The sequence below is a fragment of the Thunnus thynnus genome, chromosome 3, assembly GCF_963924715.1.
Source record: "Thunnus thynnus chromosome 3, fThuThy2.1, whole genome shotgun sequence".
NCBI lineage: Eukaryota > Metazoa > Chordata > Actinopteri > Scombriformes > Scombridae > Thunnus > Thunnus thynnus.
The window spans coordinates 2,204,431-2,224,162 of record NC_089519.1 but is presented as its reverse complement, the minus strand read 5'-3'; the positions used below and the strand labels follow the sequence as shown (position 1 = coordinate 2,224,162).

At 41.0% G+C, this 19,732-nt stretch overlaps 1 protein-coding gene across 3 annotated transcripts in view; it reads left to right on the top strand.

The window, feature by feature from the left end:
• The window catches only part of septin9b (septin 9b), a 71,980-nt gene that overhangs the window by 11,739 nt on the left and 40,509 nt on the right, over positions 1 to 19,732 (top strand). Inside the window, exons 1-2 of one of the 3 annotated variants that reach the window (XM_067580083.1) lie at positions 1,349 to 1,501; positions 15,788 to 16,471. In XM_067580083.1, the coding sequence (XP_067436184.1) occupies positions 1,480 to 1,501; positions 15,788 to 16,471 (706 nt within the window). In that variant the 5' untranslated portion in view covers positions 1,349 to 1,479. Of the gene's footprint in view, positions 1 to 1,348; positions 1,502 to 8,323; positions 8,518 to 15,787; positions 16,472 to 19,732 lie in introns of those variants that run through there. The other 2 variants (XM_067580075.1, XM_067580092.1) reach the window with 2 other exon arrangements.

The window sequence follows — 19,732 nt, the reverse complement described above, 5'->3', positions numbered from 1 at the left end:
TACACTTGAATATCCCTAATCTGCCTCCTCTGTTCTGCTTCTCCTCACTTCTCTATTGCGGATGTCAGAAAAGGCCCCAGGACTGTAGGGGAGTGTGAGAGTGTGTGTGTGTATGTGTGTATGTGTGCAATGTATCTTCCAGGATGTTCCACCCATCAACCATTAGCGTTCATATCATGCATAAATATAAATTGGTATCTACTGTACAGAGTGATATTCAATTGTAAAGATGCAAACTCTAACGCTGAGAAACAGACACAGGCATTTTACTTGCAGCTCAGTGTAAAGTCTCCCTGTATCAGTGCAGGCCAGATAGAGAAAGCATTTGTCATCACTGCATGCCTGGAGAAACACCAGGTCATTTCACTGCGTTATCCAAGCACAGGCCTCACCCAAGACGTTCCTATTGGCTCAAATTATGTGTTTGTGTTTCTGTCCTCTGTCCATGTAAGCATGCATACTTGAGCGGGGAAGAAGTGGTTTGTTTTGGGTCATGCTCATGATTCTTGCTTAATTTAGTGTTGTTGCTATGCTTACTGTAGATCTAGAAGACACAGGCTGAGACACGGATGTTCCTTGTAAGAAAGAGGAAGAGGAAGCGAATCTGTTGACACAAAAACAAAGATGTGTGTGTATTTCTTTTGGAGTTTCTCACCAAGACAACGGGTCTCTAAGTGGCCCTTGACCTTCATAAGCTGCAAGTTGAGGGTCAGAGAAGAGAGATTAAGCATGACATGTGCTGCTTTAGTAACACCAGTAATGTTTGGCAACAGACATAAATCCTCTCAGAATAACAACGCAATCAGAGTGTGATCAACGTGACGAACAAGACGCTAGTTGTTCTCTTATTATTCTTATTGTTTCTTATTCCATTATAAGTGGGCTGAGTTTATTTTCAGATGAGGACCTTTGGTCAAATGAGCAGAGGCTCCATTTCAAAGACACAATACAGTTCTAGTGTCATGGGAGTGTATTTGTGTCCATGTCTGTGTGTGTGTGTGAGAGAGAGAGAGAGAGACAGACAGAGAGAGAGGAGAGAGGGAGGCAACTTCAAGGGAATAATAGAAAATATTAGAGAAAGAAGAAGGAGAAAATAGGATCCAAAAAAAAAAAGTGTCAGCTTGTGTGTTTCTGGGATAAAAGCCTGTATCCTACGTGTGTGTAAGGAGAGAGAGTTATGAGAGAAAACAAAAAAAAAAGAAAAAAAGTGAGGGACTCCATATGACTAGCACATGGCTTCGGACGTCTGCTCTGCTCACTTGTTATCCTGACAGACTGAAGACATTAAAACTGGGAGGAAGTAAGAGCAAGGGAGACAGAGGGAGGAAAGGGAGGGAGGAGAGAGGGAGGGTTGAAAGAGGGGCACAGGGTGACTAAGTCAGGAGAAAGGGGAAGTCTTCATGAAGAAAAAGGGAGGGAGGGAAGAAGAGGAGAGAAAAAGGAGAGGTTGATGTGGCTATTTGAGGTAGCCGTTGAGTTATGGAGCGAGACAGAATAGCCGGTAAGTTGTGGCTCTTTCCAACTTATTTGATACTTTAACAATGAGACATTTTTCCTCTGGAGGGGAGTTTCTTTTCTCTTTTCTTTGTTAGACTTGAGAGGAGGCAGCTTCTTACTAGTGGCAGCAGTCAGTATATAGAAGCCACCCTGGTTGTGTTTGCTTTACTTGGTCAGTTGGGGTGGGACCTGCCATTTAGAGACCTCCGTGGATCCGTCTGTCTGTGTGTCAACTTACCTCTTTGATTTCTTCACATATGTAGTCTGAATGACCTCTAACTTTTCCTCTCTCTCTTTCCGATTGAATGGACAGCCACAACAAAGCTCATTGTGAATGTGAAGTGCACTTACTATTTCTGAATAGCTACCATATGCAGAGCAACACTGAGTAAACCTCATGTGATGGGCTGTCAAAGAAGACTACCCAGAATGAGGAAACATAATCTTCTAGTGCAAAGTGGCTGCCGTACTGTAATTGGCAGCCTTGGGTCTGATACTTGACTTACCGCTGACCCACATACACAACTACAATCCGTGAATAGATAGACAGTTTTAAATCTTTATGCCATCATCACATGATTAGACTTTGGATTAATTCTGACACAGATGGTTTATTTTAAGGTACGGGGGGGCGAGTGCAGAGCTCATACGTCAGCTAATATGATTTGCTTTTCGACAGACAGACTCTTTTGAGGAATGTTAGCATGCATTAGATTCTGTCGCAGGGAGTCTGTACACTGTCCTGCTTCTGCTGCTGTCTTTTTTCTCATCAGTGGTCCTGCTTGATTCCTTTTATGTGTAACTCTTTATATATTTTAATGTGTGGTGTTGTTTAGTGCTAATGGAGATTCAATGGAACTTCTGTTCAGGCCCATATGTGTTCAGTCTGCGCTGAGAGGATAAGACTAATCTAACATCTTACAGTGATTAAGACTGGACATCAAGCTGGGTGGCACTCTGCAAATTAGCCTTCAATTAATCTTTTAATAAGGTGGCTGAGCTCATTGAGCCGCATGATGCATACAGACAGACTGCACACCTTTTTTTTTAATTTGCCACTTGATGGCAGTGTTGCTGTGTCATTTTGTCCTCTTTTGGTGCAGTCACCATTTCCCTAAGTTCTGAGAAATGTTCCATGTGGATGATTCATATTTTGCAGACTGCGGGATTTTTTTTTAATGGGAGTTGGTGGAATTTAGCAAAGTAGGGGGGGGGGCGAGGACAGCAAAGAGGAGTTGTGAGGTGGCAGAGCATTATTTTTTCCACCATGAAAACACTACTGTCAGGCATCACTTCCTCTCGCACGCTTCTCAATTGAGGAAGTCCTGCATGGGCTGAGCTGCTTCCTGGTTTTTCAACCTGTGCTATGTAACTCTGTTTGGACCTGTTGTCTCGACTACACCCCTACCCCACCCAACCCCTGATCCCCTCAGACTTTGTTTTAATAAGGATAGGAGGCCGAGGCTGTGCGGTGTAGATGATTGCGCTTGATTGTGCGCGCATCTGCAACACCTCCATATTCACTTTGTCCTCTCCTTAATCTGTTCAGGATTAATATAATATGTTCAATATGACATCTCGTCCATCATGTCTGTCCCGTATGGTCACCACATTGACTTGTTGTAAGTGTTAATTGATCTTGTACTGACATTGGAAAACTACAAAGGGAAAGGATTCGGTCTGGAAATGACCTAAAAAAGTTTGAAAAAAAAGTTTTGTCATGTTGCTTTATGTTCTGCCAGTTGAACAGGAAGAAAATCAGTTTCTTGTGTATTGAGATGACAGGAATTGCAGTATTTGTGTGGTCTGTTTGGCATCAATCTGACAACAATAAAAGCAGTAATTCAGTAGTGGAAGTTGAGGATTATAAAAGGACAAAAGGACATGTTGATAGACTCCCTGTGGGGAATAAGTTGATTAAAAGCTGCTTACATTTGTTAACATGAAGGGGTCAAGGTCGGGATTTTTCACCTACTGATGTACTTAATATTATCATTATAATATTGTGAATAAGCTTCATAAAGCACATCATTTAGTTCAGTGTTGTTCTATAAGGGTATGAGACCTTCTGTCTCCCATTCCCTCTTTTCACACATGAATCTACAGTTTTAGGAGTGCTGATGCATCCACTCAGAACACTACATGCCCTCACCCTAAAACACACGTGCACACAGACCCACCCACTTCCACAAACACATATGAACTCAGAGCGAAGGAACTCGAGGAAATCACTCAGCTCACCGTGTTCCATAAAAGAAGTGTACAGGATATCCTCTATGAGTGAACGCCCCGCGGTTCTCCTCCCACTGCCCTCCCAGTATCTCACCTCATATTGTTCCTTAGATTATTATTTAGTAATGATAAGTGAGGGAGCCGTGAAAACAGCCAGCACGGGGAGTACAGGAAACCGACCGGGAAGCTCCACCTTCAGTCATCCTGCGGGAGGATTTCTGACAGGTGACATTATTCAACGTGATGGAAACATGGTTGAAGCCAGGGGGTGATGTAACAGGTGATTGTTCTTGTGGTCAGCAAGGTGCAAAGAGGAAGTCATCACGAAAATCAACCAGTGTGACGATATCAGTGTTTATAGAGGAGCAGCGGTTGTTATATACTGTCATGTTATGTACAGCTTATGCATGGATTTTTTGTTTCATTGCAGGAAATGTATTATGTGAACAAAAGTATTACTTCTCATTGATACATTTCAGTCCACTAAATTAACTAAATAAATTTTGAATATTTGGAATATGATTACAGTATATAAACCTTTGATAAAATAAATGATCAGAATTTCATGCCAAAAAAAACACTGTTTTGGACAGATGGTAGCATTTTGCACATAAAATGCACTAAATGTCACAAAAATGTCCAGATGAAACAGCATTTCGAGAGTATCTAACCTCTGTATTGTGACATATTTCTAAGGATAGACAGGTGGGACATAACTTTGGAGGAATTTTGATTTGAATGTTGAAAAGTGTGTGTCATAATGAATCTTAGCTCTGCGTCACTAAAAGTTGAAGATTGATTGATGGGTGCATAATAGGTGCATAACATGACTGGGGATGTGATCCAAAAGGGTTAAAAAGACATTTTTCATTTCATTTTGACTTTAATGTAGAAAATATTGGCCTAATGTCACAAAACCACAGTCACATTTTTAACAGATGTTATCATACAACACAGTAATAATGCATTGGCATGACATGACACACCAGGTCATATAGTGTATAATATTTATTTATTTTGTTTCCATTTGCATTTTGTGCCATAAAACATAAACTTCACTGAACACATTTTGTACACAAATTGCAGCATGTGACATGTCAATTATACGCATGTTAAATTATTTAGATTTTAGATCAACTTGAGGAGCTTCATTTATACCTGTATCATTTCATACACGAAGCGGAATGTGAAACTGTGAAAGCGATCTTCACGGTGACAACCACGTCTGTTCTGTATAAATCTTCAACAGATTAACGTTCATGTTGTGTTTAGGTGGACAGAGATATCACAGTCTCCATCTGTGTTACAAACGCCATTTGGGCGCAGTGGAACAATGCACAGGGAGTAACATCCAAGTCTTAAAACCACTGCAGCCCTTGTTGCTGCCAACATAAAATTGTCCACATAGCTTTTAGGCCAATTTAAACGCTTACTATTGAAGAGAACAAGGATAATAGCTTTCCTAAAAACCTGTCGTCATGTTAATAAAAACAAGAGTCTCAGTAGTAGCATAATCTAAATGATAGTCTCATTGTTCTTTCTTGAAACTGTCAATTGTTATATATATATTCCCTTTATTCCAGCATTTTCATAACCCTGTTTAAAGTGCAGAATATTTCTGCAGTGACAGTGTGTTATTTAGGCTCTGCACCAAAAAGGGAGTTTATTCCACTCACAATCAGCAGTGTAATTTCACCATGCTTCCTGGACATGTAGGTCAAACCGATCAACTTTAAAAGGTGTCATTTAGATAAACGCTGGAACCACATGCATTAGCTCATATAGGCAAATAGAAGTGGAGAGGTTGGTTACGTGCAGCTTCCTGCCAATAAATGTTTGTGGCTGCAGTGAATTCCTGTTTGTCTTCAACTCACCGAGCAACAAAGGCCAAAATCTAAAGTACTTAATAAATGTCTCCAGCATAAACGTCATATTGATATAGAAAAATGAAGTGATTTACTTTCTGGTGTACATGAATTTGTGTCACAACATTATTGCTTCGTTCCAAGGACCATTAATCAGTTTTAGATGCGTTCCCTATGTAACTATTAAAATAACATTACAGAGAAAAATTGAACAATTATGTTGTAAATTTGTAAAGAAATAGCGAATTCAAGGTCTCCACAAGCTGCAACATGAATAATAAATCCGGTCAAAACAGCTGAATCCTGAAATCTGACCAACTTGCTGATGAAAACATTATTCAATTACTTGTAGAACAACGCATTTCTGAGCAGATTACACACTTTCACACCTATGATTGTTGATATTAACAAGGTATATACAAGCACAGCTCTGGTGTCTCTCAGCACCACAGAGATATGAAGCAGAATGGTTTTGGTTATGAAGATTTATCCCTCTAGACTTCTGTGTTTACAGTGCTATTTCAGGGGCACAGAGACACGCAGACACACATAAACAGACGCGTTCGCAGTCACTGTCAAGTAACCACACAAGCACATGTATGCACAGGCACATATTCAGATAACATTGCTTGCAGTGCAAACGCGTACACAGACTACACACGCTTCTCCAGATGTTGTTTTGGAGCTTTGCCTCATTCTGTCGCTCAGCCTCGCAGCCAGCCCAGAGTGTGTATCCATGTTTAGATAAATACACACTGGCTTGGGAGGTGTGTATTTCACACACTGTGTGTTTTGGTTTAATTGAGTACTACAGAGCCTTGTGGCATATGGTTTACAGTGCAGCCTGCTTCGGCCTGCATGGGTCCTGAGGGGCCACACACTTTGTTACTTATAAGTACAGCATGTATATATAGATACATATTAATAGGTCTACCATACAGTATGTAACTCACATGAACATACAGATGTATTTTCACAAGCATGTCAAGGTGCACTATGCCCTAAAAATGCATGTAGGCACAGGTCAACAAACACTTTGGTTATAAATGCACACACAGCTGTCAGGGTGTGTGACACTCATTATGTGTGTTGTTACAACAAGGACTCAAAGCTTAATTGCTTAACATGTGACAGAAAGCTTGTCAGGGTTAGAGTTAGGACAGATATTCTACCCAGTAAAGTTGATGGATTTAGGGCACATGCAAATACTGTGTGTACATTCTGTTCCTTATCCTGAGACACCTTGCCAGCGGTTTTATGAAATGACCAGACTGCACTATAAACACACAGTGTTACTCTGTGTTACCATCGACCTCTCAGGTGTTAGGGTTACGGGCCACTGGGTGGGCTTGGCATCCTAATAGTGTCCTTTAGAATGGAGCTTTTCATTCAAATGGGATTTCCCAAACTATACTTGCAGCTTATAAAAGTGCCTGTAGGCACTGCTGCTGTGCCTTTTTGCCTTTGCGAAGGGTGAAACACTATGGGATTTGTGATATCTAATGGGTGACAGTGTCCTATGGCTATCTGGGAGTGGAAATGGCAGCTTCCTGTGGTTCTTGCTGTGAGGTTAGGTTTCCTTTGAGTGCTGATTGAGGACCAGCTTCTAAATTCACTGTTACGACCCTACCCAAGAGTTTGAAATGGTCAAAATGACCCAGGATCATGGACGACTTATCCAAAATCTAATTTGCAGTCACGTCTGGCTCCAAACAGGAAGCTGTGATAAAGCATTCACTCGTGACCAATCACTACTTACAGTGATAGCATCTCTATTGCTTTGTTTCTCTGGAAGACTCAGGAAAAAGAAATACTATAGCACATCCCACAGGGAAATAGTGGAAGCGGCTAAATAAATGCAAGGCCGACTTTGATATTTCATCACTTTAAGTTATTTTATCAACACCTTTTCAACAGTGTTTCTCTCTCTCCCCCAAAGAACAAGCTCTAAATTGGCCACAGCAGCCTCAAGGACAAGAAAGCGTAACCATACCCACCACATCAAAAGGCTGGCTTGTCGTCAGTGTCCCTCCCAAAAGAAGTGCAGCAGTGCTCGATTACCTGGTCAGATGTGTCCACCACAGCTCAAATTCCCATGTCCTTCCTGATATCGTGGTGTCACAGAGGGCGGGTTGGTGCATGAATCTCCCTCTGATTGCCCAGAGGCGCCATCGTATATCCCTAATGTCAACTTTCTCCAGGACGTCCCCTCAGGTCAGCAGTTACTACAGAAGTGACTGCACTTTAAATAACATGCCAGCCAGTTTGTGAAGGTTGTTTACCTGAAAGTGACACCTCTTACTTCACTCCTACTTTAACTGTAGTCCCTCTGTAGTTGTGACAGAGTAAAAGTAGCCTCTCTGAAGGTCATTTGAAGAGTCACAGTTGTAACAGGGGTTCTTTTCTGATTGCAGGTTAACTCTGTTAAAATAACTGTGTGACATGTCCACTTTCACTGTCAGAAGCTGGATCAGGAAATCAGACCTGAGAGCCACTGCGGTGGAAAAGGGTCTCTAGGTATGACAGGGTCTGTTGTCTGCGTGAATGCTTGCGTGTGCATGTAGGAGTGTGTGGGGGGTAGGGGAAACACACACACTCACAGGACATAGAGGGGAGCAGGGGGAGTGTGTTTCAAGCTACAAGGAGGGGAGGAGATGGGAGGAGGCTCGCCTTTTCGCTCTCTCTGAAGTCTGGATGCAGCGTCACAGAGGACTTAGTGGGAAGTCAGACAAAAATACGTTGCTGCTATAAGAAAGTTGTGGGCTTGCAGGACTTGTTTCTCATTGGCTCTGTTTTGGAATTTGTTCAGAATTAACTGCCTGAACTCTGAGAGGCAAAGAAGTTTTCTGAAATTTCATGACTGAAAAGATGTCTGATTCTGGAGTCAATCCTCACTTGGAGGGAATTATTTCAGATTTTGAAGGTTTGTGTTTTGACTTTCTTTCACTTTAAACGTGCACGCTGACAGGTTGTAGTGAGGAGGGAATAAAAGTGCCAACATCTTGAAGTATGATGTCTGTGAGTGGTGTTGATATTGTGTTTGAATGTGATGTGTGTGCATATCTGAAGGTCTCTTACATGTATTTTTATGAGTGTGGGTACTGTGTATGTGTCTGCTTGTTACTGTATGCTAAGAACAGGGCGGTGGGCATATGCTAGCCAAGTCCCTGTAGCCTCTAGTCTGTTATTGATTATACCCAAGTTACGTCAATAATAGAAACAAACACAGCACTGACACCACACTATTCCAGTACCGGAAAGCCTTCAGCTGAAAGCACTAAGAGAGACAGTGGAAACCTCAACATTAAGAGCTAACATCTGTCTAACCCCTCACACAACATCCATAACTGTGTCTCTCCTTTGTTTGCTAAGTCAGTGTGGAGCTGGCATTAATTCCATTTGTCCTCCACATCCTCTGCTATTCTTTCTTTCTTCCTTCCCTACCTTTTTCCTGTTCCTCCTCCGGTCAGACTGGGTCGCTCCAGCTGGTCTGATGCTCACCGTCAGATGTCATGGACTGATGCTGAGAGGAGAAGCCAGAAAAAGTTCACTTCCCTAACAATATTTAGACAATATTTTAGCTTATTGTAGTTATTGGAGAGTTCAGACGATGCGACGTCTGTAACCTAGTTTACATTGATTCATTCATTCAAAGGACTGGATTTTTAAAATGTTACAAAACTAAATTGACCGTAATGATTGGAAAATTGAGCTCTATCAAGTTTCTTAGTTGTTTTGTTTGTGCATGTACACTTTTATCTGATCATGATAATCAGACAACAACAGCGTGATTGAGGTTATTATATTAAAGTTTCAATAGCTGAGGAATTGCTGTAATCTGATTGAAATCAAATTATTAGTAGCTACTTTAAAACATTAAAGGAATTTTGTCTTTATTTGGTTACTTCGATAATTTGGTCTTACTTAGTTTACATCAGTAGAGTCCAATTATATGAGCTTGTTAAGATACTGTACAGTTGGGATATTACAGGTATAGATGGTGGTTGTGTTAAGTGGTGTATTTGGGTTGTCCAGAAAAAGCCAGTAAATGTAAACAGGTTAACTTGAACTGAATGAAGTAAGGCCAATGAAGTAAGGAAGTGAAGCCAATACCAACTGACTCACTGCATTTACTCATGTAACATAAAACCACTGATAGTATTCAGAACAAACTACTGCAGCACCACGGGCTAGTGGGTAATAATGGCCAGTGTGAACCATTCCAGTGTTTCCATCCAGGACTGGAACAGATGTAGAGAGATGTACAATGAAAAGCACTTGACTGAGTAAATCCATACCATTATGTTTTCCAGTACATTACACTGCAGTGAATCTCACACTGAAGAGGAAATAGGCACTGAGAGCAATTTAATTGTTGAGCACATTAAAGATGTAATAATGGATGAACTTGTGTGTGTTACTATTATAGAAAATGGATGATAGAAACTACCATAGAATCTACATGCTGAGATAATATTATGATTGTCTTAAGTGTAGAAAATGTCTCTGGCTGAATCTAAACTGATGACTCACCAGTCCAGAATAAGCCCATATTTGTATATTCAGAGAGGCTTTTTAGAGTCATACATGGACTCCGTCTATGTTTGCCAACCTAAACTGAGTTTTGTGTACAGTCCAAGTTATTTGGACTAATTACGGTATCTGCTTAAAGGTGCCATGTTGTTGCTCCGGTGTAGCATGTGGACACAGAGAGGAAATTAATATTGAAATGGAGGAATTGCATGTGTGTGGTACATTTTCTAAACCTGGCAAAGAGGCCAGTGTGCTATTAACGTTGGTTCAAGTGGATTATGTGCTTAAATACAACACTTTCTTAACAGTTCTCTGTGGTCCTGTTCCCTCTAAGGCAAGTTATATTGGACCTCAGGTGGTAGAAAATATAGGTTTGGCATTGCTAGTATGCCTCTATTAGACCAGTAAATGTACCATTTGTGATTTGTCATGTGTAAAACCCGTTTAACTGAATATTCTGTTAGCTGCTGTCTTTGCTCCTTGTACTGCAATCGCACACACACACACACACACACACACATACACTCACAAAGCAGCTCGGCATCAACATGTTCTCTACCCAGTAATTTGCTGGTAGATTCAGTGTTCTGCCTTCTTTGGAAATATATAAATATTTTTTGCTGAAACATGTTTATTTTGTCAGTGTGTGTGATTCATACGGTAAAAAGTGCTTGGTCTTGCTTTGAGGTCGCTGAGCACCAGTTAATCACACATTTTCTGCATCAGTTCTTGTTGCCAACTACATTCTCTCCTCCACACTCCCTTTTCAATCAGGACTTTATTGAGAGTCCAGAAAGTGTGTGTTAACAGGTGTTAAGTGGAATGCAACCACTGGTTACTGATGTAAATCAATCTGTCCATGAAGCGGATATTTAACCTGTGACTGATCAAAGGGACAGAACAAGGCTTTACCTGTCAAAGGTTTAGGCCTGAAGCCAAACACCAGGTCAACTATTCAACAGTTGCCTAAATGACTTTGTAAATGTGTGTGTGTGTGTCTTTATTGGTGCTCATCAGGGTTCACGTCCTATTTCTAAACATCTGGTACTTCAACATTACCACAAACAGTGCACAATTTTGACCCCGAGATCTACACCAACTTACCTCTTCTATCACATGAACACCTCGAACACTCCCAGAATTCCTTTGTGCTGGATGCAGGGTGTCGGCCAGGGAACCGTGCAGTAAATCTGACATAGTGAGCTGCTGCTGCTGGTCAGCATTAGTAAACCCAACACTATTGGTGGGCACTTGGAGGAAGTGTGTGTTTGACAGTATATCATTAAGGTTTCGTCTGACCAAGCAAAATAGTGTGAAATTCTATAGCTAGTTGCTTGGCCTTGTCTTGTCAAATAGGAGGTTTGGTAATGTTTTTCCTGGTTTGACCACATGGACTTGTATTCTGCGGATCCTGACATCAGATAAACTCCACTGTATGTAAAATGGTTTTATATAACCAGTGTAACTGTCTTGATCACTTGATGCTAGAATTACAAGAGCAATTATGAGTTCAAGGTTGTGTACAGTACATCCTTTATTAATTAACTGCTGGTGTAGTGTAGAGTGTTTTTACAAGCAATTTTCTTCATCAGTTACAAAATGAATGAGGATGTCTAATCAGTTAAATTATTTGAGTGTTTACAGATGCAAAGTAGGCTGGACAATTAATGCTCTGAGGAATGGCCTTTATTTCAAACTTCCCCTGTTTTATCGTGTTCTTGTGAGAAACCAACTTGTTTTCTGATCTGCACATCTTGTTTACTGTGTTAATTTGGCATTACTGCTGTTTGCTGTTTTTTGCAAATGCAGCCCCTTTTTCCATCTGTTTCACGTTAAAAGTCTGTTTGGTAATTCAGGAGGCATTATTACTTGACTTTCCCAGAAGGCTTTAATTGTGATACATATGTAGGAAGTGTAGAGATTCATTAACAGCAGTTTAATATCAATCATCAGAATCAATATACAGTCCTTCTGTTATACTTCTGTATATAGTTACTCGGAGCAGCAGAGAGTATGACATGACTACAATATGTTATGGCTGTAATGGTGATTGAATACATATGGAAAATAGATTATATTTACTTTACTATTAGCTTTACATTGTTTCATGGCCTTTAAATTGTGCAGGTGCAATATAATAGTGATCTCATTCCAGAAATCATTTGGGGATTTTCAAAATTGTAATATCACGGTATTGTTTAAATGTGTGTCCTCTGAGCTTATCTGTTTTAGATGTTTGAAATGAAATATCAATGTGTCTGGTTGATAGTACTAATGCTTTTCCCCCTGAAAGAACAGCCTTTCCTAAAACATGTTCATACCAGACACATAGATAAACTATCTCACATATATCTGGTCAAAATATAGTCCAACCCTAATACAAAGCAACAAAATGTGCACAGGGTGTCAGTTAGGACATAACTTAAACTCTAACAGGAATATAGCGGGACATTTGCATGCTTAATCCTTGTTGACTAGTGTCAGTCCCGACTAAACATCAGAGATAGAGAAAACAATGAGTGGCAGCTTTGTCTTGACCTGTTTTAACCTCCTCATCTCTCACCCTGAAACCTCTTTGGCTCTCTATCTACAGTCTCTTTTTCCTCCTTTTCCTCTCTTGCCTCTCTGTTTGTTTTCCTCCCTCTAACTCCTGACTATTTCCTATTAGCGCATCTGGGCTGGGATGATACTGAATGTTTGGTTGGGGTGTCCTTGGGAGAAAGTGATGACACTGATGATAAACAGGCAGCCTATCCTAACACCTGGGCTGTATTAGGACAAATGACCATGAACGCGAAGTAACGATACAGCTGCCTCCATCTTTGTTTTTGTTGCGCCAATAATCCTGAGCTATATTGTCTGTGCTGCATTATCTACCCACATGAGACACTGTGAGATACTGGACACTGGGCGGTGATAGGTAGTGGAGGGATGTGGGGAGACGAGACTCCTGGCTGCTGTTAATGAGGTTCCTCTGAGGTAGACTGGACCTCTTGTTTCCAGCTCATAGTCTGGGAATGCTGTTTCACTGGGAAAGATACTCCTTCATCCATCTGTCCGTCCCACACTTGTGCGCATGATCCTGTACTTGTGATATTCATGCAAAGAAGTAAAAGATCCGTTTCCCCTTTTTGCTTTAGCTGAATAAGAAAGAGAGACATTTGACCACATGGAAAACCCAAGAGCCTTTTGGGAAGAAGTATGATCCTTAAAAACGCACTGTAGGAGCTGAGTGATCATCTCAGCAAGAGATGCCCAAAATGCCTTTTTCCATTCTCTATATTCCCAAACAACATTAAAGCACAGCAAAATTCAAATTCTGCTCTTAAATCATGCACCATTGGCTGCTCAGTCTCTAAATACAAACAAACAGCTTGAGAGCAAAGCACTCAAGTCGTGCCTGAGGGCGTATAATCACAAAGCAGCCAAGAACAGAAATACTCATCTAGGATCACTAAACAGGTCACTGAAAATAACAACGTCTCGGTTCAACTCTCTTTTTTGTGACAGGACAGATCATGATATCCCTCCCATGTTCAACTTGAGTTCTCACATTTACAGCTCTGGCAAAATGTAACAAAAGTCTGCAGCAAGTGTCAAGAGATGTTAGAGCGTACATGGTCTCCTAAAGTGTTTGGGCTCTCAGAGGAGGGTAAAATGAATGCCCTGCTCGCTACACAATACAATCTTAAATCAACAGTTTTAAAAAACCTGCATCACAAGCTTTCAGCTCCTTATGAAATCTGCAGACAGATTTTGGCAGGCCAACTTATCCTCTGGCCAGAGTTTAAAGTAGCCACAGCCTTGGACTCCCTCTCAGCAATCATAAAACTTGAGGAAAGCAGTTGTAAGAAGGACATAGTCCAGTGGCATTGTGGGTTTGGACACCACTTACAAATTGCAAGTTTATTATTGTGTATAATTTCTTTATATGTATATCTATATAAAGGATAGATTTTACAGTGCCTCACTGGATAATGAACTTTGTTCTCATCAGAACTTCACACAAAAAATGAGTGATGGGAGTGTGAGAAAATTACTGTTAGTGTGTGTGAGAGGTAGTTCACTGTGTTTTCTAACACTAAGAACTTTTGTGCGCTTATTAAGGGACATGTCATGGTTTCCAAACATAATGTTGATACTGTACAACCATCTGGAGTGGCTAAATCTAGCCTTACAGCCTTAGAAAAAAAACTGTCTTTTACAGTCCAAGATTACCAAAGATGAAAAGTAACCTTGCTTTAAGTTGTAGATAAAGGGTGTACAGGGAGTGGTGGTGGGCTGAGGAGATTTGTAACACAAATCACCATAAACTCCAAGATGTGAGTGCTGATCCATTTATTCCCATGGTGAACAAGAACGTCCTTGGTGTGTCCGACTAAGACAAGAAAAAAAGATGTTGGCTTAGGCCTGATTTTTTTTGTTAGGGGGTAAACTGTATCAAATGTCCAACATGTTGGAATGAAGCAGCTTATAGCAGTAAATTAGATTAGTGGTGCTGGCTGATGTGTGTGTGTGTGTGTGTAGGGAGATGGGCTTTTCACAGAGGGCAGTGGGGCTGGGGCACGGTCCCCTCCCTGTGGTTACAGTCACTTAAAAATAAACATGTACACTTTCCCGTAACACACAGTCATAGAACAAAACTTATTTTTTACAAGCACTTTGAACAGAATTACATATACTGTAGTTATGTAGAAAGACACTCATGCACACACGCAGACTCGCCACAGGCCACAAACAGATCAAATAATCAGCACTGAGTTTTTGGATCACAGGAAACAGGAGATGTTCTTAAGGGTGTGCGTGAGCGGACTGGTCTATAGTGTGTCATTATGATACCAGCTCCTGGCCACTGGCTTGGCACAACAACTCCATGATGGGAGTCAAATTCGTGTTGATTTTCAGCCAGTGTGAGTGCACTCTTCCCAGGGGGTGATTCCATCCTTTAGTATCCTCATCTTGGACAGTGCAACAATTTTCTCACGTCATGACTGACCTAGGGGAAGGAAGTGCCTCCGTCTCTGTACGCTCATGTTGCTCATACACAGTGAGACTTTTTTTTGCATAAATGCTTGGCAGTGAAGGATTCTTGGCTGATTGCATGCATTATATTATGTCATGAAACGCTTCAAATGGCTTTGTGTAAAACCCTAGACCTTTATATTGTATGGTACCGCACACGTAGCATCCATGTCATGTTAGAACAACGCAAAAAAACACGTTATACAGTCAGTGTAGTGAAAAATCTACTGCTGCTGATGGGGGACGTAATGAAATTAGATAGGTATGGCTTAATTGCTTGTGCATGCTGTTTCTTTTGTGTTGCCACCAAAATTGCTTCTACAGATACCCCACCCTCAAACCTCAGGCACTTTACTACTTGGATGCTGTTCATAGTGTTTTGTGTTTTTTTTAGAAAAAACATCTCATTTTGTTTACTGCTCAGTTAATGGCTATGACCTTTTTGATGAATACTTTATGACGTTGTTCCTACTTTCTATAAACAGCCATCTTGACCCATAAATGGTTTATAAGGGAAAGATGAGCTTGTTGCGGTTAAGAGATTGTAACTAAAAGTAAATGTGCTTTCAATACGTTGAGTTCTCCTATATCAGACAGGACCATATAACTAACATGTTGTCTTTGTCCCTTACATACAGCTCTGAAGAGGTCCTTTGAGGTGGAGGATGTCGACACTTCATCTCACTCTTCCCCCGGTTCCCGCCGGACAACCAACTCCCCTCACCGTAACGCCATGTCTCCCACCAGCATCTACTACCGTGACCTGGGCACCGCCGCCCCAGCTACCAACAACAACAACCTCAACTACACCCAACCCCGCTCCATCATGGGTGGAGGAGGCTCCAAGACCCCTGAGCCTGTGTCGCGCCGCTCTGAACTTTCCATTGACATCTCCTCGTCTTCCAACAAGCAGGTGGATAACATCACCAGCCCCGCCTCTGCACGCTTTGGGAGCAACAGCGCCTTGAAACGCCCCGAAGTCCTCGGCCACTCCAAGACCCCCGAGATGAGCCACAAGAGGGAGGTCACTTTCGCCAAGACGCCTACTGACTCCCTAGTGATACGCCGTAACGAAGGCAACAATAACAACAACGGGACCAGCCGGACCCTTGAGCAGAACCACGCTCGCAAATTTGAGCCCCCCAGTCCCGGGGATGTCCGTAAACCTGATATCAGCATCACCAGAGCTCCGCCGGAGAACAACGGCCACCACGCAGCAGTACACCACCCACACCACCCCAATCCTCACCACAACACCATCGTCACCACCTTCCGCTGCTCCTCGCCCAACCACGCCGGACGCAAATCCCCCAACACTGACAGTAAGTCTGCTTCAAACATAATATTTAGCATGAAATATTGAGGCAGATGCTGAAACTGCCACATCGTCTACTCACACTTCTTTGATAGAGATACAGTGGTACTTGTTCTATAAGAACATGGTAATCAGTGGTTTCTTTTAGTGACATGTCCTCGATCTTCCTTGATCAGTGGTGCACTTTGTCTCTTCAGTCATGGTGGCTAAAGGTGGTATCCATCATCACCTAGCCCTTATTCTGTTTCTTGATAAAGAAACAGAATGTTGCCACTGCTAAAAACTAAAAATACAAACCTTTCAGTGCAAAATAGGATCATCTATTTGATTAAAGACTAAATAAATACCAAATACACACTTGTGTAAAATCTAAAACAATTGTTATGTGCTTCAGACTGATCTTAAGTCCGTTAAACTGTAAGTTAAAAAAAACAAAACAAGAAACGAGGCAAACAACGATTTGTGCTGACTAATAAAAGACTAACATGCATTTCAAATAATTCATGAATATATAATTTACAGTATTATATTTGTGATGTGGGAACTGGTAAGTTGTGAGAACCAGAACTGGTGTCCTGTTTCTTAACAAAAGTTAAGTTTAAATTCAGTATTATTCAAAAAAACACTTGTGTACCTGCTTGAAGTGTAACAAATGTGTTAAATGTATTTCCTTTCCCGTATTTTACATAATGGATTTTTGAACATTTTGAAAGCCGCATTGTTTATATCCATGTTTACTAGCCTGCAGTCGTCTTCCCTGTGTTTGTTGGCACTGTGTTTTTGTGGTTCATCACCAACACCTGTGGATTATTGGAATAGTGTGAAACTATTGGCAAGAACGTGTATCGCATCGCTCATGTGTATTTTTGTGGGTGTGCATGACATAATTCATCATCATGTTTAAGTATGACAAACGATGAAGTAAACATTCTGTATTTGTGAATGAGGACATTATCGATCAGCCTGCTCAACATGAGGGTCCAATTTAGCACCAGAAATCACAACTGTGGCAGCTCTCCACACTGCTCTCCTGTTCTGGGGGCTTAGTTGTTAGTTCTAGCCACCATAACAAGAAGTAGGATTGCTGAGACCTTTGGGCAAAGTGTCAAAACCCCAGAAATTGAATCCAAGCGTTTGTTTTTAATGTAAATATGCATATAAAAAAAAAACATGCTTTCTGAACAAACATACAAAAAAAGAAACTTATAACAAAACCAGGCACTGAATTAGCTCACCAGCCTGTGTGATTGCTTTAGCATAGACTTACCAGTTTGAGAGAGATAGAGAGAGAGAGAGAGAGAGAGAGAGAGAGAGAGAGGAAAAGAGATTAACGTGAGTGTAATAGGCTATCTTTAACTCACATAAAACCAAATTACATTTTCTCATGTGATGAAAGGCTAGCTTTTCACAAACCCCGCTGGGTAAAAACACTTTGTCACATTTTCCAGATTACATTTCATTTGGACTCTGATTCATTTGGACTTTTTTCTACCGACTTCATATCTCCCTGCTCCTTTTCCACTAACACCGAGGACGCAGACTACCCTCAGTATCAGATCTCTCAGCACAGAAAAACCAGTAACAGGAGCGGGTTGCTTGATTAATCTGATGTCGGCATATCTGTCAGTAATACAAGTTACCATGTCTGTGTCCTTGGAGGCCCGTCTGTCAGTAGAAACAGCAGACTGACTGTCTGTTTTTGTGGTAATCCATTTATTATTTGGATGTCTGTTATTAATGCAGTATTGGAACCCAGAGGGATTTCTGTTATGTACGAAAGTTTAACCTTGGCAGCACTAGAGTAGTAGTCTGTTAGTTAAATAGCAATTACTATTACAGTAAAAGAGGATAGATTTTAGCCCAAATTACAGGTCTACATTAGGTCTACATTGTGTGTCTGCCCGTAGCCACAGATTTTAATTGTTTTTCCCACTGTGAGTTGAAGTCGTATAAGTGAATGTTGGAAACAAACACGTCTTTGTGAAATAGACTCAAACACACACATACTGTATATAAAATGCACAAATGTTTAGCAGGTATTTTATCTCACATTTTAATGATATTTAAACCTCAGATATATATTCATGTATTCATTCATTCACTTACACAAATGAAACGTCTTCTAGCTTGCATCATTACAGTTAAAGATCAACACTGTGTTCTCAGGATTTGATAAATTTGTCTGTTGCTATATCACTATTAGCCACACTGCCAAGTATTTTATAATTAGCTCTTATAACATGATGATGATGATGATGATGATAATGATAATGATGATGGGTATGTTCTCCTGTTATTTTAGGTCATTTGATGTTGTATGTTTTTGGTTTGCAGATACTCCACTCTGTCATCTAGCAGATGTAATTTGTGTTTGCGTCGCCCACAGAACATTCAAACAACTGTCCCCATGTCTGTCCGTATGTTTCTGTGCTTTTTAGCTTCTAGTCTGCGTCCTTGCAGAAAGTTTTACATGCTTCTCTGCTGGATTATGGGGGTTGTAACTACTTATTTGCCCGCAGGGAGCGAGGCCCCTATCAGGGGTCTTAATGAAGGGTGGCCTGCCTGGAGGGTTCAGGGGCTCAGAGCCAGCCCACCCTGCTCTGCTCTAATGCATCATCAGGAGTGCTGAAAAAGAGGAAAAGAAAAAAAATCACAACAGCAGCGGCAAATAGCGCTATCAGACAACAGATTCACTGAGGTGCAAGTCAGATTATGTCTTATGTATTTCCTTTGATGACATAATACAGTTTCAGTTTACATGAGAGCTGATGGCAACATACAAGCAGAGATTTATTATTTTTTTATTTTTGAAATATAGCTGTTGTCTGTGTTTTCAGGAGGCTGTTAGATAAGCTGCTTCCTGCACCGTTCGGTTTTTCCAGGAGGAAATGACATCACACGTCATTTATGTGGTTACACACACTCACACAGGCACATAGAGTATCCCGTACTTCCTTCCGTGTTCTGTCAGCATGATTGTTTCCCCTGCTGTGTGACCTCACTGAGGTGGATTTCCTCTCTCAGGGGTCATGTGATCTAAGTCTGCCAGCTTCCTAGCAAATAGTGCTCTGTACTTTGATGTAAGCTTCACAGAGAGCAGAGATACATAGGGATGTTTATGTAAAAGGTCAACATGAGAAAGAGTTATGGACGTAACACACACATAAACATGCCAAAGAGTGAACTGCAAATGTTCACTGATTAGCAAAATATGTCATGTTTTGGGCCTTGAAGTCAGTAGAGACCCATCATTATGAACTCATGTTGT